This window comes from Suncus etruscus, chromosome 3, assembly GCF_024139225.1.
Source record: "Suncus etruscus isolate mSunEtr1 chromosome 3, mSunEtr1.pri.cur, whole genome shotgun sequence".
NCBI classification, from domain to species: Eukaryota; Metazoa; Chordata; class Mammalia; order Eulipotyphla; family Soricidae; genus Suncus; species Suncus etruscus.
Genome location: NC_064850.1, coordinates 77234027 through 77261290, shown reverse-complemented (window position 1 = coordinate 77261290; position 27264 = coordinate 77234027). Strand labels below are relative to the sequence as shown.

General features: G+C 36.8%; 1 protein-coding gene across 1 annotated transcript in view; it reads left to right on the top strand.

The window, feature by feature from the left end:
- Nucleotides 1-27264, top strand: part of VPS13A (vacuolar protein sorting 13 homolog A) — a 260909-nt gene that overhangs the window by 29114 nt on the left and 204531 nt on the right. Inside the window, exons 11-20 of the mRNA XM_049769767.1 lie at nt 5053-5177; nt 5545-5651; nt 6981-7152; nt 11868-11930; nt 12590-12719; nt 19187-19284; nt 19555-19697; nt 24682-24877; nt 24962-25076; nt 25272-25408. Of these exons, the coding sequence (XP_049625724.1) occupies nt 5053-5177; nt 5545-5651; nt 6981-7152; nt 11868-11930; nt 12590-12719; nt 19187-19284; nt 19555-19697; nt 24682-24877; nt 24962-25076; nt 25272-25408 (1286 nt within the window). The remainder of the gene's footprint in view (nt 1-5052; nt 5178-5544; nt 5652-6980; nt 7153-11867; nt 11931-12589; nt 12720-19186; nt 19285-19554; nt 19698-24681; nt 24878-24961; nt 25077-25271; nt 25409-27264) is intronic.

The following is a 27264-nucleotide window of genomic DNA, read 5'->3' as shown; positions in this document are numbered from 1 at the left end:
TGCTAAAATATAGAGAAAAGAAATGCAGTTTCTTCTCCCCTGAAGTATCCAGTAAATAATTGATTGATGATGAAAAACTTTGTTCTTGGATATAGGTCATTAATATCAGAACAACCTTCATGAAATTACTATCTTGGCTTTAGCCAAGAAATAGTGTTATTGGTGACACTTTTATATTTTCTTTTTGATTCTACTTTTGGATTATTAATTCCTGAAGTAGTTCTTGTACTTACTCTGACTTACACTTTATTTATAAAGATTGTGAATAGGTTTTGTTTTCTTAGTTCTCTTCCTAAATAGAGAAATATTATAAACAGATGAGACTGTCATATTTTTTATAAATTATCTTTATTTAAACACCATGATTACAAATATAATTGTAGTTGTGTGATTACAGTCATGTAAAGAACACCTCCCCCTTCAACAGTGCAGTATTCCCACTACCAATTTCCCGGATCTACGTACTCCCCACCCCACCCACACCTGTACTCGAGACAGGCTTTCTTTTTCTCTCATTCATTCACATTGTTATGATAGTTTTCAGTGTAGTTATTTCTCTAACTTCAATTATCACTCTATGTGGTGAGCTTCATGTCATGAGCTCCACCTACATGGGAAGATGGGGGGAAATAAGGGTTGGGACTGAGGCAGTAAAATATTAGAAATGAGATTTGTAGGGCAGTATCAAGGTCACAATACAAGATGGATGTTATGGATATATAAAATATATGCATACAATACTATCAATAGGAAAGCAAAGAGAAAAAAATTCCAGTGACTGTCCCAACATAAACCAGTGCTAGAACGGTCCGCCCTCCTCCCAAAGCGCAATCCCATTAGTATAGGGAGAGGTAGGGGGAAAGCCTATTGACCCCTATATAGTCCACCTAGACTGGCGCCCAGGGAAGACCTGAAGTCCAAGGGAGAAAAAGGGGGACGGCTGGGGGCCTGCCAAGCCTCCGAGCACTCCCCAGGCTAGGAAGAATGGCTCCATTATGGGGCCTCCCCAAGCCCCATACCTGGCAAGAGCTGGTCTCCAGAATCAAAGAGGAAACCGGAGGCCAGATGTCTGCCCACCCTCCTCCCCATGCACCTCACCCCTGGTGTACGGAGGGAGGGAGGGAAGTCTGAGGACCACTAAGAGTCCACCTGAACCCACTTCTGGCCATCTGAACTGGCACCCTGGGAAGGCCTGGGAGACTCATATTTGTTGATTGTTACTTTGCCCTGTTACTTCCTGCTTTGTTGGCTAGGATCCTAAAAGGAGAGAGAAAACACATATAATTTGAACATGGAAAGTTTGATTTCAAGAGGAACTGTTGTGGGATGGGAGAAACAAGGGGACCCAATGACAAAAGTCAAATGAACTCTGTAATTTAAAAGGGGAGGAATAGTAGTAGATAGAAGGAACAGCCCTGCCTTTGGGCCCACAGAAGAGGGTGTGCTTCCCTCAGCACTGTCACCTGTACCTTGTAGAGGCATCAGCCTGAACCATTTGTTGAATGAGAGAAGTATCACAGGGTAACCGGTTAGGCCTGTGGAAAGGAGCCTGTGGGAGCCTCAGGGAGAATTGTCTAGTGAGGTTCCTCGCCAAGGAAGTGCTCTGGCAGGGAGCGGGAGGAATTGTTGACCATTGCCCCAGGTGTAGGCATCTTCCCCAGCGTAGCATTCTTCCATAGGAGTTTTTTGGGGAGAAGATGGGCTTAGATGCCAGGCCAGTGTAGGAGTTTTTCAGTGAGCACCTGGTTCCAGAAAGCTGAACACTTTCCTCCTGCAGTGTCTCTCCAGTGCCTTATGCTGACAAAGATGAATCATTCAGCTGGTAAAGGGCCCAAAATGAAATTTTAGAGCAGACAATGAAGTGAGGAGTTTGGAAGTGGCAGGCAGAGGCTAGAGAGATATGGGGGGAATGGAGTTTCTTTTGTTTCTGTTGTTTAATGAGAGGGAACAGTTTAGACTATGATGTTACTGATGAAGTAAAACAAAAAAAAATAGAGAGTGAGGAGTATTTGACTTAATATTGGTGAAAGGAGAGAACAACAAACATTTGACATGTTTTGAAGCAGAAGCATGACCGGTAGAGTTTATCTGTGAGAGTTGTCCTAATCCTGGGTGGAGTAGATACTGTGTTAGTAGTTTATGGCATTTCTTTTCTTCCCTTTCTTTTCTTTCCTTCCATTGCCTCAGTTTTTTGAGAGAAGAGACTACAAAATAATCTTATAAAGTAGGAAAATGGGAAAGTGATTTAATTAGTGTTCTCACATTGTGTTTCAAATTAGCATCAGTATGTCTTGGAAAACTCCAAAAAAATTAAAATTCTAGGTCTAGGAAGATGACTAAAAAGTTTATTGTGCATACTTTGTATGAACCCTTGAACTTGATCCTGTTCACCACATGATCTTCAACCTCTGGGAGTAATCTGCAGAGCTGAAAGTGGGAATAGTCCCCAAGTACCGCCAGGCGTGATCTAAAAATGGAAAGAAAAAAAATTCGAGGGTATAATCAAGACATACTGAACCTCTTGGGAGTGAGGACTCTAGATAACATTTTAGTAACAAGATTTAGGTGAATGCTAGAATTTGAATATTAAAACTTCAGAACCACTGGGTCCTCAATTTAGATAGCCAAATAATTTTTTAGGGTTACATAATTTGTATTTTTTAGGTCATATATATTTCAGATCATATATTCACGTATTCTTTTTTGGAAGTATAAAAGTAGAACCAGAGGGGCCAGTGAGGTGGCGCTAGAGGTAAGGTGTCTGCCTTGCAAGCACTAGCCAAGGAAGGACCGAGACCGCTGTTCGATCCCCCAGGGCAATTTCTGAGCGCTTAGCCAGGAATAAGCCCTGAGCATCAAACGGGTGTGGCCCCAAAAACAAAAACAAAAGTAGAACCAGAGATATTTCAGATCATATATTCACGTATTCTTTTTTTGAAGTATGAAAGTAGAACCAGAGATAATAAAGAAAAAAAACACTTGCCTTGCATGCCTTGCATGCAGTCATTCTCAGTTGGTTCCTTGGCACCACATATGGACCCCAAACACTGCCAGAGGTTGCTTCTGAGTCAGGTATAGTCTTCATAATACCAAACAAAATATAATTAAGGTATGAAAAATCATTCTTAACTTTCCTATTGAACAGAATAATGCATTATGGATTTGCCTTATCTGTAGTTTTACAGAATGTTATATCATTTGCTCAATAGCTTTAATGACCATTTGAGTTTATTGCAATGTTTTAAATAAATAAATAAAAACAGTTGGTGTGAGAAACTGTGGCTTGGGAAATATTATGTATTGAAATAACTCGGGGATGAGAATTGGTAGAGATAATTAGAAAGAAGGCCTCATCCCAAGAATGAATAAATAATTACAACTAGAGAGAAAACAGTGGGTTTTTTTAAGGATTAAAGGGTTCAAATCCTAGTCCTTCACCTGAGCATCATCAGGCGTGCCCCCTAAGATTTGATTCAGGAGTACTCTCTGAGAAGAGCATTTTGGGTGTGAAACAACTTCTCTTTCAACAAAAACACCTAATTCAGGGAGAAATTAATAATCCTAATTTTTAAATGCTGAATGTCTTTTTCAGGATTAGAGCTCCCACGTACTGCTTGGAGATGTCTGGAATCACTTATTGCAGATATTTGTGTAACCTAGCTGGACAGTTCAGTGCTCATGCCCAGAGATACACTTTAGTTGTGCTTGGCCCACAAGTGCTAGGTGCTACTAAAGGCCATGGAGGAGTCATAGGTCCTCATAAATGCAAACCTATAAGACAGTCATCTTTTCTCCTGGTATTCTTATTTGACTTCATATACTTGTAAATCTTACTTGTGTTATATCTGTTCATTCATGTTTTTCCTTCTCACCTGTAACTTTATTGCTTACCATTATATCCATAAGCCATAATGAATTTTACATATCCAATTGATGAAAGTCTTGTTTTATTTAAAATTAAAAACTATTTTTTAAAGATTAACATGGAAGAATAAATAGTTAGGCTATTGGCATAATTAAAACAAGACCTAGTATATTATTTTTTGTATATAAATAGCTTATAATTTAATAGTGGCCCTCCATATCCTACTGTTACTGATTTTTTGTTACTCATTTTGGCATGAAATACAGAGTTGAGAACAAAATCTTAGATTTTGTGTTGAAACAAATGGTTATCCTGACCAAATTTACCTGCTTTCATGTAATTAAAGATCATTCTGGATAGTAAGAATATTAAGAAATTGGGGCCGGGCAGTGGCGCTGGAGGTAAGGTGCCTGCCTTGCCTGCGCTAGCCTAGGACGGACCGCGGTTCGATTCCCCGGTGTCTCATATGGTCCCCCAAGAAGCCAGGAGCAACTTCTGAGCGCATAGCCAGGAGTAACCCCTGAGTGTCACAGGGTGTGGCCCAAAAACCAAAAAAAAAAAAAGAATATTAAGAAATTAAAATTATTCAGTGCTAGTAATCTAATACAATAGCATTTGCTTCACACCTGGTTGACAGGGTTCTATCCCTGGCATATGTTCCCCTAGCTTGCCAGGAGAGATTTTTGTTCACAAAGCCAGGAGCAATCCTTGAGTGTTGCCTTGTGTGACTCAATCCCCTCCCTCCAAAAAAACCCCTATACTTTCATTATAGTTATTTTATTGAATTATTTGAACATGTGTTCAAGAGCTTATATTGATCTTTTAAGAGGATTTCATGTGACTTTCTTGTACTTTCAGAAAATATTGATTATAGGTAGGACAAAGATGAAATACTTATAAAAGTTTATTATAGGGTCCGGTGCGGTGGCACAGCGGTAGGGTGTTTGCCTTGCATGCGGCTGACCTAGGACAGACTGGGGTTCGATCCCCCATGGTGCCATATGGTCCCCCAAGCCAGGAGCGATTTCTAAGCTCATAGCCAGGAGTGACCCCTGAGCCCAAAACAAAACAAAACAAAAAAAGTTTAGAGAATTTACAAACTGCAGTAAGAGTAAATAAAAGTTTGATCTCTTTAGTATTTGAGTTACTTCAAATCTAACTTAGTTAAAATTATGTATTTTTTTCAGTATTTCGTCCTATATCTGCTGATGCCAAACTTCAGATGAATCGATCAGATTTTGACTTTTCTGCCCCTAAGATGAACCTGGAAATTGAGTTACATGATATAACAATTGAATTTAAGAAGCCTCAGGTGATTTTTATTTAGTGAAAATTTAAATTGTGATTTTGAGAAAAGAAGATCTAATGATAGTTGAGCAATAATGTTCAGGGGTTATTCCTCTCTATGCACTCAATAATCAGCAATTACACTATAGTGTAATATGGTAACATTGTACTATCTCTGGGACTCCCAACACAACTAAGATTTTAATTATGGTGTTTGTTGCTGTTGTGGGGGTTGAACCCAGTCTCATATATGAGGCATATACTTCATCATTGAGCCACATCCTTTGCCTCAATTTTAAATGTATTAGGAAATTAATTTATCTTGTAATAATTTATGATTAAACACACTACAAATGTCAAATATTTAAGACCTTTTTTTTTTAATTTTGTAGTATTTCAGTGTTATGGAGCTTCTTGAATCAATTGATATGATGAAACAAAATCAGCCATACAGGAAATTCAAACCTGATGTACCCCTTCACAACAATGCAAGAAAATGGTAAATGATCTTAAGTTCTTTTTATTAAAAATATGTAGGGGCTGGCGAGGTGGTGCCTTGCAAGTGCTAGCCAAGGAAGGACTGTGGTTTGATCCCCCCCACGTCCCATATGGTCCCCCCAAGCCAGGGGTGATTTCTGAGCACTTAGCCAAGAGTAACCCCTGAGCATCAAACGGGTGTGGCCCGAAAAACAAAAAAAAAAAAAGAAAAAGAATATGTAATAGTACATTTTTTGGGGGTGGGGCCATACCTGGTGACACTCAGGGGTTACTCTTGGCTATGTGCTCAGAAATCGCTCTTGGCTTGGAGGACCATATGGGATGCTGGGGTATTGAACCGCAGTTTGTCTTAGGCTAGTGTGGGCAAGGCAGATGCCTTACCACTTGCGCCACCGCTCTGAGTGGCCCCTAATTTCTTTTTTTTTTTTCGGGGAGGGGGGTCACACCCGGCAGCGCTCAGGGGTTACTCCTGGCTCTATGCTCAGAAATCGCTCCTGGCAGGTTCGGGGACCATATGGGATGCTGGGATTCAAACCACTGTCCTTCTGCATGCAAGGCAAATGCCTTACCTCCAGGCTATCTCTCCAGCCCCTGCCCCCTATTTTCTTGACTTCAGAAAAAAATTTAAAGTATTCTATAAACTGGTTGCTTTTTCTTTCTTTTTTTTTTTTTATTGATTGCATCCCTGGTAGTGCTCAGGTTGTACTCCTGGCTCTGAACTCAAGAATAACACTGAGTTATTATGCAAGGCAAGCACCTTACCACTGTACTGTTGCTCTGGTCTCTGCTTTTCCTTTTTTTTTTTTAATTGACTTAATGAATTTTTTATAACAATTTACAATTGAACAGATTGAAATATCATTCACTCATATCTTTTTGAATTACTAAATGCAATGTCATTCTCTATAAATTTTCAAAATCATATTGGGTATACTAGATCTGCATTATTAACTTGTATTTGAAAGCTCAAAAAGGTTATGGGAATCTATAACTCATAATCAGTTTTTAAAATCTAAACTAATTATTCTCCATTAAGCTTATCTTTTTTCTAGAACTGATAGTTTACTATTCAACTTACTATTTGGGAAATGTAGGTATTATCTGTCAATATACTTCAATCATTCTGTAGGATTATGTTACATTTATTCTGAAAAAAAAACACAATATTCTCATTTTCAAAAAGAAATATAACAATAATATATTAGTATGAAGGGCTAAGAGAAAGCACATTTTTATTTGTATTACATATGCTACAAAAGTGCATTATCAATATTATTTCATACTGTTGTTTTGAACTATTGTACAGGTTTTATGTTTGTTTTTTGACTAGGTGGACTTATGCCATACGTGGAGTTCTTGAAGTAAATATTGCTCCCAGGTTACAGATGTGGTCATGGAAACATATTATAGATCATAGATTAAAAATGAAGCAATATAAAGAGCTGTATAAAAAAAAACTAACAGTAAAGAAGCCATCTGCTGAAATTCTCAACTCTTTGGAGGTAAGCATTTAAAAGTACCATTGAATATTTTATACTATATAACTCAGGTATTAAAACTAATGCCTCCGATTTACTCATTCAAATTTTGACATTCTTTTTCTCAGGTTTTTTGTTTTTGTTTTGTTTGTTTGTTTGTTTGTTTGTTTTGGGCCATAACTGGTGACACCCAGGGGTTACTCCTGGCTTTGTGCTCAGAAATCGCTCCTGGCTTGTGGGACCATATGGGACGCCGGGAGATCGAACTGCAGTTCGTCCTAGGTCAGCGAGTGCAAGGCTTACACCATCACTCCGGCCCCCTTATATCAGACTTTTTATTTTTATTTTATTTTACTTTTGGTTTTTGGTTATTAGGCCACACCCAGTGATGCCTAGGGGTCACTACTGACTATGTGCTCAGAAATTGCTACTGGCTTGGGGGACCATATGGGATGCCAGAGATCGAATTGCTAGGTCAGCTGCATGCAAGGCAAATGCCCTACTGCTGCACTATCACTCCAGCCCTTTCTCAGTCTTTTTATATTTGTTCTTCCCTTTTTGTTAAATTTTGAAAAATATTAACACAGTGTTTTCCAAAATTATTTATACTTTAATTTAGGAATACAATATTTCAATATCAAATCCCACTATCCATTTGGCTGTTACAGTTGGTTCCAATTTTTCAGTTATATTGGTTGTGTGATTCAGGTATAGAGAGATGAACTATACCTCTATGCCTCTGATGTTTCTGAGGCCCCTATCATCTGCGCCTGTTACCCCTCTTATCTTACACCTCTTATCTCCTGCATTTTTTTTTTCCTTTCACTATCCGCTCAGCTTTATAATTTAGGGAGAAGGATAATCCAGGTAATCTAGTCCCCCTCTGCTACCTTGCATTCTCTATGCTGAAGCTTTCCTCTATATTTAGGAGGTTCTCTCCCACCAGTTGTTCTTTCCCCTTTCTCTTTTCCCTCTCCTTCTGATAATCCTATAATTTGGATATTATTTCTTTGTTGTTATTTATTAAGTATCTTACATTATTTTTTTTTTTTGCTACTTCATTATTGACATTGACTTGTACATGTTTTCAAATTTGCTGATCTGATTCTCCACATTCAAAAGTCTGTTACTATGGCTTGCTCTTGTATTTTTAAGCTTTTTAAATTCCATTTCTCTGGATTCTTTTTTGAGTCAAAATTTTTTAAATTTCCATTACCATTGCAAAGTTTTTACTTGAGGCCCTAATTGAGTCTTAAGGACCTGCCAATGCAACTGAATCCTTTTGTTTCCCTGATCTTAGAATTTGATGGGTCGATTTTTAGATTCCTGGTTATCTGAGTTCTGATCTGATTAACTATGCATACTAATGTGCTGTTATTCAAACTATTTTTATTACTACGAGGTTATTTAAGTGTGACAGCAGGTTTTAGATTTAGTTTTTTTTTGTTTGTTTGTTTAGTTAGTAGGACATCTCTATAGGTAGCTGTCATAGACTTAAGACTCTAGTTCCTTCACCTGCCTATTAAAATATGTGGGGTAAAGTAATGCAGTTAAATCTGTGTTGTTCTGTGTTTTGGTGTAGCCTCTAGGCTGGAGGAGTTGTCCCTGGTGGCCAGACCAAGAGGAAGGGACAGTTTTCCCATTCCTTTCAGTATATCTGGCTGAGAGATTATTAAATTGATGTCAGCAGCATGAATCCCTAGAGAGTGGGCAGACATAACACAGATGTTAGCAGGGCCCCAGGTGTCCTGGTGTGAAGGTATCTAGCCAAGAGAAGGGCCTTATTCCTATTTTTAGCTTCATTTGAGTGCATTTTAATGACTTCTAATACTTAAAAATCCCTAAAGTGTATGTTCTATTGATTCCTATTTTATTAATAAATAAACGCCATTGCTTCTCAGGAGTTTATCCTGTCTATGCACTTAGAAATTATGCCTCGCAGTGTTTGGGGGACCATATTGGGATGTTGAGGATCAAACCCAGCTTGGCTTCATGAAAGGCAAGCACCCTCCCTGCTATGCTGTATCTCCAACCCATTTTCTATCTTATTGTGTTGTTTCCAAAGCCTTCTGTTTGTCTACTGCATTTCTTCTATGCTATATAATAATCATCTATATATAATAATCAGTTCTTTATATTCTATACTAGTGTAGTTTGCACATACACTGTCGTACTTCTATTCCAGTTTTATTTCTCAAGTTCTAGTTAAATATCATTTCTTGTTTAAATTCACCCAAACTTACTTTCTATAGTTTTCTCTTTTTTCTCTTTTTTTCTCTTTTCTCTTTTTTCCCTCTGTGTATGAATTATTATACTTAGCAATAAGATCATTAGATTGTTATCAGAAGCTTTAAGTTTTTAGCTATTTGTTGCTAGTTGATTTTTCTATTGTTTTGTTTCTTAACATTATGTGACTTTGATGCCACATTGATGTCTAATTTGGTATATTCCTAATAGATGACAGTATTGAAAAATTTGGAGTTGTTATGTGGGCGCATCTCAGAAGTCTAGGTATTCCAAGGTTGGTGGCTAATGTTGTGGTTGTGTGGTCAGTGTCTATGAGATGTAGTTTCAACTGCCAGACTTTCTGGAAGTATGAGAAGGAGGGTGCCAGAACTCACTCCAACAAAGTCATGGTGATCTCAACCCAAATACCAATATACCTGGAATTTGGATCAGTTAGGTGTCTCTTCAGAGATCAGGTGCTTAAGTGGTGAAGTTGGACCAATGTGTGAAGTGAAGTGAAGTGAAGTGAAGTGAAGTGAAGTGATATTGTGGGTGGTGGGTACAGCTATCAAGGCTTTGACAGGGCTTGGACTTGGTTGCCTCTACTGCTGAGATCGTTATAGTTTTCAGCTGTGAGGCTGGTGTACTTGTGATTTTTGGTGGCTTGGTTTACTTCTTTTTCAAGAATAGAATGATTTCGATGGAACTGGCTGATGTGGACATGGCAGTATTGGCTGTCAAATATCAGAGTTCTTTTTCTCAATGTTTTTCGTAGTTCAACCTTTATCAACAACTTAATATTTAATTTTGTATTTTGAGAGTTTATTAATTTTATGGCATATTCTACAGAGAGGAATTAGCCATTTAAGTTAATGTAATAGCATTCTGAATCTAGGTCAAAATAAAATTAAACACCTGAAATTGCGATTCATTTTTATTTTTTGTTATGGAGGTTTTGCAGGACTATGCTAATTTTTTAATGTTTTTAGATTGACTTAGTTTTCTCTCTTGGAATTTTTTTTAATGATTCAACATGTTTTATTGACAAAGTTTTTCATTTTATTTGCCACTTTCTTCCATTTCTTCCACACTGTCTTGTCACAAGTACAGACTTGGCATTTGGACAAAAACTACTGCATGGGGAGGGCACCAATATGTTGTGGTTTTTTTTTTTTTTTTTTGTTTGTTTGTTTTTGGGCCACATCCATCTCTTAGACTTTATTTTAGTATATTTAGAAAATAATTTATTTTAACACCATGATTTATAAAGTTATTTATGGTACAATTGTTTCATTTATTTAATGATCCAACATCAATCCCACCACCAGTGTGATCCTCACCCATCTATATCCCCAGTTACACCTCTCCATCCCCTAAGTTAGCTTTCAGAATTTATTTTATCTTGTGTGTTCCAATGCACACTTAAAATAAAAATTGCTTTTGCATTAATTATTCCCTTTGTGGGACAGTGAGTGAGTACAGTGAGTGAGTAGGATGTTTATCTTGCACAAAGCCAACCTATGTTTGATCCCTGGACTCCCATTTGGTCCTCTGAACCTGCAAGGAGTAATTCCTATGTGCAGAGCTAGAAGTAACCCTTGAGCACCACCAAGTGTATTATAAACATAAACAAACAAATGAAATTCCCTTTGTGTTGAGGTTGTTACTGGGATGGATGGGGTGGCACATACATTCTGGCTCTCCTGAGGTTGCATTGGTTTGAGCTTTCAGATACTGAGTGTACAGTAGAGCTTGAATTCAGTGCTTGTGTAGAGGGCAATAGGTTGTGATCACTTTTCATTGCAGAAATAGTGGCTTGAATATGAGTCCTCAAAAGCCTCACAATTACTCAGGGAATTGTGTTGATGATGTTAGAGTGAGAATGTCCCAGTGTATTTTGACAGCCATAATAGAAAGTGGGAGATTTACATAGGCTCTAATTGCATATCTACATCTGTCAGAGTCTTTTTTTCTCATGTGTTTTTGTTTCTCTAGTTGTGCTCAGGAAACCCTGGGACCCTACTAGTGATTCAGAGTTGGGCCAGTGCTTCAGTGCAGGGCTAGGATGTGGTGCTGCTAGAGCTCTTTGAAACCATGGATGCCAGATCACACAGACTGTGTTTGGGGTCCTCCAGTGCTGCACACAGCAGTGCTGTACCGGGTGATGATGCCCGATGTTCTGGGGGAACTGTTGTGCTTAGGATCTAATCAGCTACATGAAGACATGCACCTTAACATCTCTCTATTCCCCTTGGAATATCTTAGTGATGACATGACAAAATGTATGAATAATAATAAGAATTTATAGTTGTAACTTTATTTGAAAGGTCACTAGTATGCTTATTTTGTCTGTAATTAAAAGCTAAGTAAAGTAATTTTATTTTTTTCATTTTGGGATCATACCCAACAGTTCTCAGAGTTACTCTGGACTCTGTGCTTGTGTTGAAATAGTTCAGCAGTTTACTGTTAAAGTGCTTATTTTGTGAAATTGAGATATTTGTTTATATTTTTAGGTGTTGGAAAACTCTTTGGATGTATTTAATATAGTTATATCAAGACAACAGGCAGAAGTTGAGGTAATTCTGAATTATATTTCATTTGGATTTAAAAGTAAAAGATTTCATGTGGATTTGACAGGTGCTATGCTGTAATTTAGTAATACTGTTTCCTAACAAGAATGCTGATTCACTTCACTGCCAACAATATAGAGACTCAAGAACCTTTAATTTATAGTGTTTTTCAACATGCATTTAATTCATAATTTTTCTTTTTTGTTTTTGTTTTGGCCCATACCTGGCTTTGGCTTACTCCTGGCTCTGTAATTAGGGATCACTTCTGGCAGTAATCAGTGTGTCAGGAATCAAACTTGGGCTGAACATGTGCCAGGCAGATGCTCTACCTACAATATATCTCTGTCCCCTAAATCATAGAAGTTCTATGAGAAATTATTCTTCATAAACTTTATACATACTTTAATTATATGATTAATTTGTAAAGGACTAGTCTTATCTCCTTTTTTTTTTTTTTTTTTCTTTTTCCTTTGTGATTACCATCTTTGAAAACAGGAGATCCAGCTTGAAATTCCTTAATAGCTTTCTGGCTAATGTTGCAAATGTTCTGATTTGTACTGCATTTATTTACTTAAGTAGATAATGTTTTGGAAATCATGCTACTAGCTTTGAGAATTCTGGGTATATGATAACTTGTCATTTACTGGCAAATATGTTCATTTTAGGTAAAGAAAGCTGGGTACAAGCTTTACAAAGAAGGAGTACAAGATCCAGAGGAAAATAAAGGATGGTTTCACTGGTTGTGGACTTGGTCAGAACCAAAAACTAAAGAACAGCCAATTGTTAAGTCTGGAAGTATGTCGTTTTGTTTTATACCAGCACAGCTAATTATTTTCTATGATATTATAACTTACGTATCTCATATGAAGGTAAAATTATACAGAAATTTTTTGGTTGAATTGTATAACATGAGTTTGTAAGTATGAATTTATAGTAATAATGAAATTATTTTAATTTGCTATCTATCAGAAACAGATATTTGGCAAATGGTTTTGATTTTGAACTGCTAGTTTGATGCTTGAGAAATGTAGAAACTGGTGATACTGACACTCCCTACTTTGCCCAGTGTATTGCCTGGCACAATGCCATTGTGAGCCATTTTATAATATGTCATTTTGTGATCCTTCAGTCATTTTGATAGTTATTTTGAATGATAGTTATTTTATGAACTTTTATTCAATACAAGTATTTAAAATTTATATTGCAAAATTTATATTATATATTAACATTTAAAAATTTTTTTAAATTGGCACTCCCTTATTAACATTCAGTAATTTTATATATATATTTTTTTTTATAATATTTTTATTTAAGCACCATGTTACAAACATGATTGTAGTTGTATTTCAGTCATAAAAAGAATACCTCTCTTCAGCAGTGCAATATTCCTACCACCAATGCCTCTTCTTCCTCCTCTCCCACCTTGCCTGTATGCAAGACAGGCATTCTACTTCTCTCACTTATTAACATTGTCATGGTAGTTGTCAGTGTAGTTATTTCTCTACCCGCACTCACCACTTTTTGTGGTGAGCTTCATATCGTGAGCTGGTCCTTCCAACATTCATCTCTATTGTCTCTGGGCATTATTACAATAATGTCTTTTATTTTTCTTAAAACACATAGATGAGTGAGACTATTCTGTGTCTGTTTCTCTCCCTCTGACTTATTTCACTCAGCATAGTAATTTCCATGTGCATCTGTATATTAGAAAATTTCATGACTTCATCTCTCCTGATGGCTGCATAATATTCCATTATGTATATGTACCACAGTTTCTTTAGCCATTCATCTGTTGAAGGGCATCTTGGTTGTTTCCAGAGTCTGGCTATTGTAAATAGTGATGCAATGCGAGGAAGACAGTTTTTGTATTGTGTTTTTGTATTCCAAGGGTATGTCCTTAGGAATAGTATAGCTGCATCATATGGGGGCTCAATTTCCAGTTTTTGGAGGAATCTCCATATTGTTTTCCATAAGGGCTATGCTAGACAGCATTCCCACCAGCAATGAATGAGAGTTCCTTACTCCTCACATCCTTGCCAGCACTGTTTGTTTTTGTTCTTTGTGATGTGTGCCAATCTCTGTAGCGTGAGATGGTACCTCATTGCTGTTTTGATTTGCATCTCCTTGATGATTAGTGATGTGGAGCAGTTTTTTTCATGTGCTTTTGGTCATTTGTATTTCTTCTCTGAGAAATTATCTGTTTATTTCTTCTTCCCCATTTTTTGATGGGGTTAGATGTTTTTTTATTGTGAAGTTCTGTCAGTACTTTGTGAATCTTAAATATTAGCACCTTATCTGATGGGTATTGGGTGAATAGTTTCTCCCATTCTGTTGGTGGCTTTTGTGTTCTATTCCTTTGAGGTGCAGAAGCTTCTCATCTTAATATAGTCCCATCTGTTTATCTCTGCTTCCACTTGTTTGGAGAGTGCTGTTTCTTCCTCGAAAATGTCTTTAGTCTTATTGTCATAGAGTGTTACCTACGTGTTATTCAGTATACCTTATGGTTTTGGGTCTGATATTCAGGTCTTGAATCCATTTGGATTTGACCTTTGTGCGTGGTGTTCGATGGAGGTTGAGTTTGCTTTTTTGCATGTGGATGACCAGTTGCAAAAAAACACTTGTTGAAGAGGCTTTCTTTGATTCATTGTGAATTTCTTGCCCCTTTATCAAAGAATAATAGAATACTTAAGTCTATTCCATGGATCTGAGGGTCTATCTTTCTTCCAATACCATGCTGTTTTAATGACTATTGCTTTGTAATGTAATTTAAAGTTGGGGAAATTGTGATGCCCCCCATGTTCCTTTTCCTAATGGTTGCTCTAGCTGTTGGTGAGTATTTATTGTTTCAAATTTATTTCAGGAGTGTTTGATCCACTTTTTTGAAGAATGTCTCTGGTATCCTTAGAGGGATTACATTAAATCTGTGCAATGCTTTGGGGAGTATTGCCATTTTAATGATGTTAAACCTCCCAATCTATGACCAGGGTAAGTGTCTCCATTTCTTGTGTCCTCTTTTATTTCCTGAAGTAGTGTTTTGTAGGTCTTTTATTTATCTATCTATCTATCTATCTATCTATCTATCTATCTATCTATCTATCTATCTATTTATTTTTGTATAGGTCCTTTACCTCTTTAGTTAAGTTGATTCTTAGTTATTCGAATTTGTGTGGCATGTGATTGTGATTGTTTTTGATCTCCATTTCTTTTCATGATTATTTGTGTATAGGAAGGCCATCGATTTTTGCATTTTATTTTGTAGCCTGCCTATTTGCTATATGAATCTATTTTTTTCTAGAAGAATTTTGGTAGAGTTTTTAGTGTTTTCTAAATATAGTAGCGTGTCATCTGCAATCAGTAAGAGCTTGACGTTTGCCTTTCCTATATGGATGCCCTTGATATCATTTTCTTGCCTAATTGTTACTGCAAGTACTTTCAGTACTATTTTGAATAGGAGTGATGAGAAGGGGCAGCCTTGTGTTATACTATATTTTAGAGGAAAGGCTTTTAGTTTATCTGCACGGAGAAAAATACTTTCCATTGACTTGTGGTAGGTGGTCTAACTATATTGAGAAAAGTTTCTTCTATTCCCATTGTTGAGAATTTTTATCATGAATGGTTGTTGGACCTTATCGAATGTTTTTTCTGCATCTCTTGTTATATGTTTTTATTTTTTATTCTGTTCATGTGGTATATTATGGTGATTGATTTATGTATGTTAAACCATTCTTGCATTCCTAGAATGAATCCTACTTGGTCTTGGTGTATGACCTTGATGAGGTGTTGAATCCTATTTGCTAGGATTTTTTGAAGATCTTTGCATATAGGTTCATCAGGGATATTGGTAGTTTTCTTTTTTTATGCAGCATCTGTCAGGTTTCAGTATCAGGATAACAGTAATTACATAAAAACTATTTGGGAGTTTTCCTGATTTTTCAATGTCATAAAAGAGCCTGAAAAGGATTGGTAGTAGTTCCTCTTGAAAGTTTTGAAAGAATTCGTTAGTGAATCCATCTGTGTCTGGGCTTTTGTTTTGGGGAAAACTTTTGATTACCATTTTAATTTTTCTCAGTAGTGATGGGTCTGTTTAGATATGCTAGAGATCATCGTGGTTTAACTGTGGAATACTAGAAGAGTTGAAAATTTATCCATTTCTTCCAGGTTCTTATGTTTCGTGGCATAGACTTTCTCGTAGTAGTCTCTGATTACCCTTTGAATCTCTGCAGTATCTGTAGTAATCTCCCCTTTTTCATTTCTAATCCAGTTTATTATGGTTCTCTGTCTCCCTTTGTGAGTTTTGTTAGTGGTTTATCAATCTTGTTTATTTTTTCAAAGAAGCAACTTTTACTTTTGTTGATGTTTTGGAATTCCACTTTATTGATTTCTGCTCTAAGCTCTGCTATTTACTTCTGCCTACCTATCTTTGGTTCCTTTTCTTGATCAATTCTAATTTTATCAGCTGTTTCATTAAGCTGTTTATGTAGGCCCCTTCTTCCTGATGTGTGCTTGCAAAGCTATAAATTTTCCTCTTAGTACTTCTTATTCTGTGTCTCGCAATTCTGATAATTTCTGTCTTCATTGGCATTTGTTTCCAGGATTGTTTTGATTTCATCTCTGACCTACTGGTTGTTCAGTAGTGTGCTGTTTAATTTCCAGGTATTAAAGTTTTTCTACTGTGTCCCTTTGTAGTTCACATCTAGTTCCAATGCCTTGTGGTCTGAGAAGGTAGTCTGTACAATTTCTATCATCTTGATTTTATGGAGGTATATTTTATGGTCCAGTGTGCTTATGACTTATGTTCTTTGGAGAATATGTGTATCCAGTTTTCTTGGGATAGAGTGCCCTATATATACCTACTTGTCCACTTTCTTCCATTTCTCTTTTCAAAGTTAGTATATTCTTGTTGGGTTGCAGCCTGGTTGACCTATCAAGGGTTGACAGGGCAGTGCTGATGTCTCCCACTATTATTGTGTTGCTACTGATAATCTTCTTTCAGATTGGTCAACAAATGCATTAAATATTTTGCTGTTGCATTTATGTATAGGAATGAGATTTCTTCCTGTTGTACATATCCTTTGATTATTATAAAATGTCCATCTTTGTCCCTTGTAACTTTTCTGAGTCTAAAGTTGTCTCATCTGAAATTAATAAGGCCACTCCAGCTTTTATAAGGGAGTTGTTTGTTTGATGATTTGCCTCCAGCCTTTGATTTTGATGACTATTTTGATGTGTTTATTGTAGCCAGCAGAATATTGGATTTAGCTGTTTGATCCGTTTTGCCATTTTGTGTCTCTTAACAGGAACATTTAGTCCATTGATGTTGAAAGAGATAATTATCTTGTGATTTATTGTCATCTTGTGAAGAAGTTTGGTGTGTTTGTTGGTCTGTCTTTTCTGAAAGTAGACCTTTCAGTTTTTCTTTTAAGGCTGGTTTTGAGTCTGTATAGTTTCTGAGCTGTTATTTATTTATGAAGCTATGTATACTTCCTTTAAACCTGAAAGTGAGTCTGGCTGGATGCAGTATTCTAGGTGAAGCATTCATTTTGTTGAGTTTTGTCAGTGTCTTCTGACCTTGAGTTTTTTGGTGACAGGTCTGCTGTAAATCTTAAGTATGAACCTTTGAATGTACTTCCCCCCCCCCTTTTTTTTTTATTGTGCTGCTTTCAGTATTCTATTCCTATCTGTGGGATTCATCACTGTGACTAGGATGTGTCTTGGGGTGCTTTTCTCGGGTCTTTTTTAGGTGGTACTCTTTGGGCATGCAGCATTTGGTTATCTGCAGTATTTAGCGTTGAGAGTTTCTCTGCAATGATGTCCTTGACTTTATTTTTCCTGAATTTTTTCTTCCTTGGTTTCTGGGACTCCAATGATTCTTATGCTGTTTCTGTTGAGTTTATCAAAGATTTTGATTTTCGTCCCTTCACATTCTTTGAGTGTGTTTTCCATTGATCATTTGTTTAAAGGGTCTTTTCCAATGTTTTCTGTTGTATAGATTGTTATGCATCACATCTTCCAACTCACTGATTCTGTCCTCAGCTGATGTTACCCTGTTGTAGAGGTTTTCCATTGAGGTTTTCATTTCATCTATTGAGTTTTTCAGACTGTTAATTTCATGTTGGAGTTTTCTGATTTTTATCTTCATATTCTCTTTATTCTTATTTGGGATTCTTTTAAATTGATCTATGTTTTCTTTGAGTTCTGTGAACATCCTCCATATTTCTTCTCTAAACTCCTTATCTGAGAGGCTAATTAGGTGGTTGGCACTTTTCTGGTCATTAGAGCTGCCATCTTCATTCTCTATGCATGGTGTTGACCTGAGCTATTTCCCCATTGTCATGCTTGTATTGTGTGTGTGTTTTTTTTTCCATGTGTTATAGTGGGGTTCATTGGCAAAAAGAAAGCTCTGTGAAGCCAAGCAGCGTGGCCCTGCTCCTCTGGCTTTGCCCTCTGTGGGTGGGACAGCTCTCCTTTGAAGTAGTGCCTTCAGGGAATATCTGGGAGAGGGAAGATCAAAATCCAGGGCACTGGACTGCAGAGAAGGCAAAGTCTACAGTGTGCTGTATTTCAGAGCACCCAACAGCAATTACTCTACCCTTTGTGTATGGGACTGCTCACCTCTGAAGACGTGCCCTCAGGGAACAATCTGGGTGGGGAGGATCAAAGTCTGGGTCACAGAATGCCAGAGAAGGCAAAAGTCAATCATGTCTGCTGTATGTCAGAGCACACAGCAGCATTCAGCTCTACCCTTTGTTGGTGGGACTGCTTACTTTTGAATAAGTGAGTTCAGGGAATGATCTGGCCCAGGAGGATCAATGTCCAGGACACAGGACAGCAGAGAGGGCATAGTCTACCACATTCAGTGATTATAATTTCTTAAAAATGTTATTTACATAAAATTTGCATGATATTTATTGAGGACAGCTGAGTCATGGGTAAATTTTGTCTTGTTATCAGTTAAAAAGACAATAATGTGGTGGAGCAATACTATAATGGGTAGGACATTTATTTTGTATGCAGCTGGCTTGAGTTTGATTCCAAGCACCACATATGGTCCCCTGAGCCTACAAGGAGAGATCCCTAACACTAAGCAAGGAGTAATTCTGAGTAATTCTGAGCACTGTGCTGTGTAACCCAAAACCCCAAACCAAAAAACCCACTACCACCAATAACAACAAAAAAACCTTACTTTCTTATAGTATATCCATTTATTCATAGTATATAGTACAAATCTTAATGAAATCTCTTTTATATTTTTGAAATTGAAGCAATACTTGAAGAAATGTTGACCCCTGAAGAGAAGACTGCACTTTATGAAGCAATTGGCTACAGTGAAACAGCAGTTGATCCAACCTTGCCCAAAACAGTGAGATGTTTTCTTGCTTGATACTTCAAACTTGTTAATTGTACTTATTTTTGATTAAAAAATATATTTTTACTTCATTCTGTGATCTTTCTTGAGTCAGTAAATACAGCATTTAATTTCTAAGGTAATAATAAACTTTCCATCTACTTTGTAATGTTGCATTTTAATATTAAGGATTGTTTAAGGGTAAGAAAATAAATTCTTGACTAATATTCTTACATGTTTTATACATATATATTTTATTTTTTTATTTCTCTCAATGTACCTTAGTTTGAAGCCATGAAAGTTTTTGTTCACTTGAAAAGTATGTCTATTGTTCTAAGAGAAAAACAAGAAAAATCTGAGCTGTTAGATATTGTAATAGAAGAATTTAACACTATGATTGTACAAAGACCAGGAGCGCAAGCATTTAAGTAAGTATTAATTTGTTATCGTTTATCTTTATAAAATCTAATTAGCTATACAGTTTTTGTAATACACTTAACACATTTACCCACTCTATCTCTCCTACTCCTCCTTTAGTGTTAATAACTAATATTTTAAAAATTTACACTTAATCATTACTACTAATATGTATTTTTAAATTTAGCATTTAATGAAAAAATATGTTGAAGGATCTTGAATGGACAAAGTAATAGAAAAGTTAGCATACAAAAAGAAACAGCATTAACAATGTAGCATTTAGTTTACTACTTTAGTTTACTATCTTTATTTTACTTTCATTTAAAAATTGTTAAATTTTTAGGGCTGGAGAGATAGTCAATTTCTAGCATTGAATAGGGTTTAATCAGCACCACCAGAGTGATCCCTGAGCACAGAGCCCTTAGTATGAGTAAGCCCTTAGCATGACCAGATACTGTCTCCAAACCAAAAAAAAAAAAAAAAAGCAAAATGTTATTTGGTTAGTATACATTTCATCCATTATATACAGTTCATTTAGTACATTATGTTGTATTTCTAATTCATACTGGTATATTTTACAGGTTTGTGTAACAGTCCCACTGCTGTCATAACGTTTTCCCATAATATTAAAGTAAAACTGCTTCTATTAGCAGTTTCCATTCTTTCTTTGCCTTTGTCTAGCAGCTACTTACTTTTCTGATGGGCCTTAAGCAGTTGTGCAGGAGGTGTCAAGCCCCTTTCTGCAGTGTTTACTCAGTGGACCATGACTCATTCATTGTTGGGCTTTGGAGTACTGTGCTGCCTGGACCCATGCTGTTGGCACCAAGTGCTACATTGGTTATCCTTATCACTCCAGAGATATCCTAGCCCTGCTTGGAGGTTGTACATCTTCTGATTCAATGGGTGCATGCATATTTTTTATTTTTGGCCTTCACTGGCTTTCTTTTCTTTGTTTTTGATTCACACCTGGCCTGGTGCTGAGGGTTCTTTGAGTGTAGTTGGATTAGGGGACATTGTGGTGCCTCTGACAAAAAAACCATGTGCTCTTTCTCATTGAGTTATTTCTCTGGATAGCCAATGTACTTTTTGTTTCTTAGAATTTTTCTATTTGGGGCCCCTTGGTATAAATGAAAGTACAGAATGGAATTTATAAGTGTCTTTCTGTGTGACTACTTTAATTTCTAATGGTATCTTTAGGTCAGAGTTCATCTGTGGTGCAGATTGAATTAGTACTTTATTTTTAAAAATTATCCCATTGTGTGCATATACTACATTTTGTTGATATTGATCAGGTATACATGTTTGTTTAACAATTTTCAAATTTGGGGCTCTTAAGAATAATGCTGGTAAGAACATTCATGGGCAGTATTTTCTTTTGTTGTTGTTATCTTTTGTTCTTTGGGCCACACCTGCCACTGCTCAGGGGTCATTCTTTGCACTGAGCTCAGAAATTACTTCTGGCAGACTTGGGGAACTTTATGGGATGCCAGAGATTGAACCCTGGTTGGTTACTTGAAAGGCAAATGCCCTACCTGATGTGCTGTTGCTCTAGCTCCAGGGCACTATTTTGTGTACAAAACAGTTTTTTACACTTTTTTCTCACTAGCATTGTATGAGGTTTCTAATATTCCCTCATCCCTACCTATACTTCTCCATATTTTGATTATATTCATACTAGCAGATGTAAAGTGGTATTATCTCATGTGGTTTTTATTTGTGTTTTTCTAATGACAAATAGTCTTGAGCTTTTGTTTTATGTGTATATTGCTTTCCTAGTGTATTCTTTTGACAAATATCTATTGCTTTCTTATGTATTAAAATTATAAGAGTTGGAAGGGTTCACTGTTTTTCAATAAGTTAAAAATATGTTGTTTTTTTTAGTCATTGTATTTCCTTTATTTTTGTGATGGTATCCTGTAAAGCACACATTCTTTTACGTTTTGATTAAATTCAATTTCTTTTTTTTTGGGGGGGGGGGTTGGGTTATGGGCCACACATGATGGCACTCAGGTGTCACTCCTGTCTTTGCACTCAGAAAATCCTCCTAGCTCTCAGAAATTACTACTCCTGGAAGGCTCAGGAGGACAATTTGAATCTGGTGATTGGACTTAAGTTTGCTGGGTGCAAGGCAGATGCCCTAATTGCTGTGCTATTGCTCCAGCCCCCAAATTTCAATATTCTTACTGTAATGCTGGGATTGAAATAGGGGTTCTCACATGGTTGTCAAGTGCTTCACAGCTGAACTCATTCCTAGTCCAGATTTATTCTATTACAGCTAGAAAATATCAAAAACATTTTGCCTGGGGCCAGAGAGATAGCATGGAGGTAAGGCATTTGCCTTGCATACAGAAGGACGGTGGTTCGAATCCTGGCATTTCATATGACCCCCCCCCCCCCCGAGCCTGCCAGGAGCGATTTCCTAGAGTAGAGCCAGGAATAACCCCTCAGCGCTGCCAGTTGTGACCCAAAAACTAAAAATAAAACAAACAAAAAATATTTTACTTAATTCAAGTACACAATTCTTTTTTTGTATTTTATCAAACAAAGTATTTTATTTTCTTTTTATTTTTTAATAATATACTTATTTAAGCACCATGATTACAAACATGTTTGTAGTTGGGTTTCAGTCATGAAGAGAACATCATCCAACAACACTGCAACATTCCTACTACCAATGCCCCCCCCCCCCATACCCCTTTTCCTGCATCCCCTCCCTGTATGCGAGACAGGCATTCTACTTCTCTCAGTCGTTACCACTGTCATGAGAGTTGCTATTGTATTTATTTCTTTAACTGCACTCATTACTCATTGTGGTAAGCCTCATGGTAGGCCAGTCCTTCCAGCTCTCATCTCTATGGTCTCTGTATATTATTACAGTAATGTCTTTTATTTTTCTTAAAATCCATAGATGAGTGATATGTCTATCTCCTTTTGACTTACTTCACTCAGCATAATAGTTTCCATGTGCATCCATGTGTAGGAAAATTTCTTTGAGGATTTTTTCCTTTGTCAGTTTATTTGTTTTAAGGCTCTTTTGCCATTCTCTTTTTGTTGATTGGAATTGTTATTCATTGCATCTTGCAGCTCACTGATTCTATCCTCAGCTGCTTTTATTCTTTTGGAGAGGCTTTCCATTGAGGTTTCCATTTCATCTACCAAGCTTTTCTGTCCTATTATTTCAGTTTGGAGTTTTCTGATTTCTATCTTCATATCTTATTGTTTATTTGTGGTCCATTCAGCTCGATCTATATTTTTCTTTAGTTCTATGAACATCCTCCATATTTCATCCCTACAGTCCTTATCTGAGAGGCTAAGTAGTTGGTTGGCACTTTGGGGTCATCAGAGCTGCCACCTTCATTCTCTATGCATGGTCTTGTCCTGCTTTCTTTCCCCATTGTTGCTTCTGCAGTGTGATGTTCTCTGCAAGTTGTGCTAGCATTCATTGATGAGGGGATGTGCATGGCCTCAGAGTGAAGTGGAGCGGCCTGGCTCCTATGACTCCATCCTTTTTGGGTGTTGCCAGCTCACCTCCTTTAAGTGGCTTCTGCAGATGCTTCTGGGAGGGTTTGGCACACATAATCTAGCAGTCATGGCTTCAGTTAGCAGTGGCTTGAATGGCTGTTGGCTGCAATCTCACAAACATAATTTTTGTAAAAAATTTTATACCATTGTTTCTTAAATTTAGATTTATGATACATTCTGAGGCTTTATTGGTATAATCTTAAAGATGGATGTAGGGAACCCAAATTTACTTTGTAGCATAAAATTATTTAGTTGTAGACACTGTTAAAAATGTATTCCTATCAAATGACTGGCATTTTTGTCAATAATTTAACCATAGTAAAATAATTTATATTTGAACTCCTAATCCTAATACCATCCATCATTATGACTAACGCTTATCTAATACCATACTGACTTTTTAAAAATTACAACTTTGTAAATGGGCCAGAGACATAGTATAATGAATAAGGCAAAATTGCCTCGTGTACAGTCAATCCGGGTTTGATCTACATCCGTATCTTCTGAGCCCAAGTACAATGCTCAGGAGTAACCTGAACTTTTATAAGGTTGTTGCGGCTATTTTTGATCTCTTGAACTTCTATATAAATTTATAATCATCTTGTGCATTTTGGCCAAATAACTGCTTGAATAAGCGGAAATCTAGTACAAAGTGTTGTGGCTGGTTGAATCTGTGTTGTTGATGTGATGACTAATATATGATCCTCTGACCATTTGAAAATGAATGAACCAGAAAAAAACGAAAAGACCCCTCTCCCCAAATTCAACCAAAAAACCCAGTAATTGCCAGGGTAGACAAGCTCAAAGTGTGTGAGTACATGCCTGCCATTAGAAGGCCTTATCCTGAGCATGGTCCCTGATAACTTTATGGTATGGCCCTGCTGGCTCCATAGCACTATCAGAGTGCTCTTGGAGGCACCAGCACCCCTCCCGTGGTTTCTGTTAAGACCACATCAGAGAGATAGCATGGAGGTAAGGTGTTTGTATGCAGAAGGACTTTGGTTTTAATCCCGGCATCCCTTATGGTCCCCCGGTTTGCTAGGAGCGATTTCTAAGCATAGAGCCAGGAGTAACTAACCCCTGAACACTGCATTGCTGGGTGTGACACAAAAACAAAAACAAAAAGACATGAGTAAGGCTGGAATTATAACACAATGGAAGGACATTTGCCTTGCATGCAGCCAACCCAGGACAGACCTGGATTTGATTCCCGGCATCCCAAATTGTCCCTGGAGCCTTCCCAGAGTGATTTCTGAGCGCAGAGTCAGGAATAATCTGAGTTCTGCCAGGTGTGGCCCAAAAAACAAATAAAAAAAAGAAATGACTAAAGAAAGTGGAATCATTTTACATTCCAACCAGCAGGGGATTCTTGTTCCGTTTTTTACCACATCCACTACTCTGGCCTATTGCTCCTGTCCTAGATAATTTTTGTTCTGTTTTTATTGTTTGTTTGGTCTTTTTTTTCCCTTGCAGGTTTGAAATCAAGTTGGGTTCATTCCATGTTACTGGCTCAGGCTCACCAGATCATTCAGCAAAACCTCGCCTCTTATCTTCACTGAATGATGCCACATCACTTTTTCAAATTATATTTGAGATAAATCCATTAGATGAAACTGTTGCTCAAAGATTTATTCTAGAAGCTGAGCCTGTAGAAATTATATACGATGCTGTAAGCCATGTTAAGTTTAATAATTTTAATGTATTTTATTCTTTTTACATTTCTACCTCCTATTAATGATACATATTTTAACAGAGAACAGTGATGAGTATAATAGAATTCTTCAGACCTCCAGAACAGGTAAATCTAGCACAGCTTACCTCAGCAACTTTGACAAAACTTGAAGAATTTCGTGACAAGACATCAACAGGTAAATATCAGAATTATTCAGTGAATGACGATCTGTATCCCACACAGTACTTTCAATCAGATTAGCCTCATTTTAATTACAGCAGCTCTAACTTTATATTTCTGAGTATGATGCAGTTTAATTGAAAATACCTTGATGATTCTGTGTCCCTGAGTAATTTTTAAAAGATATTGTGATGTTTTAAATTTTCTGCAGGTCTAGTGTATATTATTGAAACACAGAAGGTTCTTGATGTCAGGATTAATTGGAAGTCTTCATATATTGTTATTCCACAAGATGGAATTTTTAGCCCTGCATCAAATCTGCTTCTTTTGGATCTTGGTCACCTAAAGGTACATACAACTAATAATTACTTTATAATATGACATTTGTATAAATATATTTTATGTTATACTTTGATTTTGCATATTGATTGTTTAGATTTATAGTTGATATTATTAGCATTTGGGAAATTCTTTCTGATGAATTTTCTGGTTTTATTTAATTACTTAGTTTTCAAAATGCCTAACTGAATGTATTTTCAGGAGTGGCTTAACATGTTCATGGTAGTGCTGCAGTTTTTGATGAGAGTATAGAATTTGGAGGGTGTTCTGCAAGTAATAAAATATATTTGATTTTTATGAGTTTTTTCTTTGTGTATAGCTTTTGGTGCCCCTATCTTATATGTGTACCACAGTTTCTTTAGCCATTCATTTATTGAGAGGCATCTAGGCTGTTTCCAGAGTCTGGCTATTGTAAACAGTGCTGCGATGAATATAAGTGTTAGGAAGAGATTTTTGTATTGTATTTCTGTGTTCCTAGGATATATTCCTAGGAGTGGTATAGCTGGATCATATGGGAGCTCACCTTCCAGCTTTTGGAGGAATCTCCATATCGCTTTCCATAAAGGTTGGCCTAATTTTATGAGCTGCGTCTCTAGGCTATTGAGGTATGCCCCTTCTTCCTTCCTGATGTGTGCTTGCAAAGCTATAAATTTTCCTCTGAGTACTGCTTTTGCTGTGTCCCATAGATTCTGATAGTTTGTGTCTTCATTGCCATTTGTTTTCAGGAAAGTTTTGATTTCCTTTTTGAATTCATCTTGGACACACTGGTTGTTCAGTAGCAGGCTGTTTAATTTCCAGTTGTTAACGTTCTTCTGTGTTCCTTTGTAGTTCACCTCTAATTTCAGAGCCTTTTTGGTTAGAAAAGGTAGCCTGCAAAATTTCTATCCTTTGATTTTATGAAGGTATGTTTTATGTGCCAACATGTAGTCTATTCTGAAGAATGCTCCATGTACATTGGAAAAGAATGTGTATCCAGGTTTCTAGAGATGGAGTGTCCTATATATATCTACCAGGCCTCTTTTCTCTATTTCTCTTTTCAGGACTAGTATATTTTTGTTGGGTTTCAGTCTAGTTGACCTTTCACGTGTTGACAGGGCCTTGTTGAGGTCTTCCACAATTATTGTGTTATTATTGATGTCGTCTTTCAAATTTGTCAATAATATTGTATTACTGTATTTATTCGAGTATAACACACACCCGTGTATAACGCTTACCCCTAATTTTCTATTAAAAATTGGTATAAAATTTTGTTTCACACCAAGCATTGTAATTGACAAAAAAACGTTATTGAACAGTGTGGCCATGATAAAAATCATTTATTGACAATGTAAACCGGTATAAACATAATACTGAAATAAAATTACCGGTAACAATATTTATGTAAAATGCTTCAAAGTCAAATTCATCATCAGATACACTAAAGAGTTGTTACCATTCTTCTCGAGTTAATTTTTCATCAGTGTCCCAGTTGGCAAGAACATCTGTTTCTCCAGTTTCTTCACTTTCTTCTGAATCTGAATTATACAGCAGGTCGTCTTCTGTGCCGTCCATTTTTTTGCTGATGCCTGTCTTCCAAAAACTCTCGTTGATCATTTCTTTTGGTATGTCTTCTCATGATGTTTTAACCCAGGATGTCACGAGAGATAGGCCAGGTTTCTTGAGGTTTTTTTTTCTTCTCCCTCATGTACAGTGCATGGCTACTGGCTGGAAAAGGCGCAGTGTGAACTCACAATTCGCCTGTGCCCTCATTGGACCAGCCACTACTGCCACCCCGCCATAGCCCTCATTTATAACGCACACCCAAACTTTGATTTCTTTTTTTTGGTAGAAAATTCTGCGTGTTATACTCGAATAAATACAGTAGA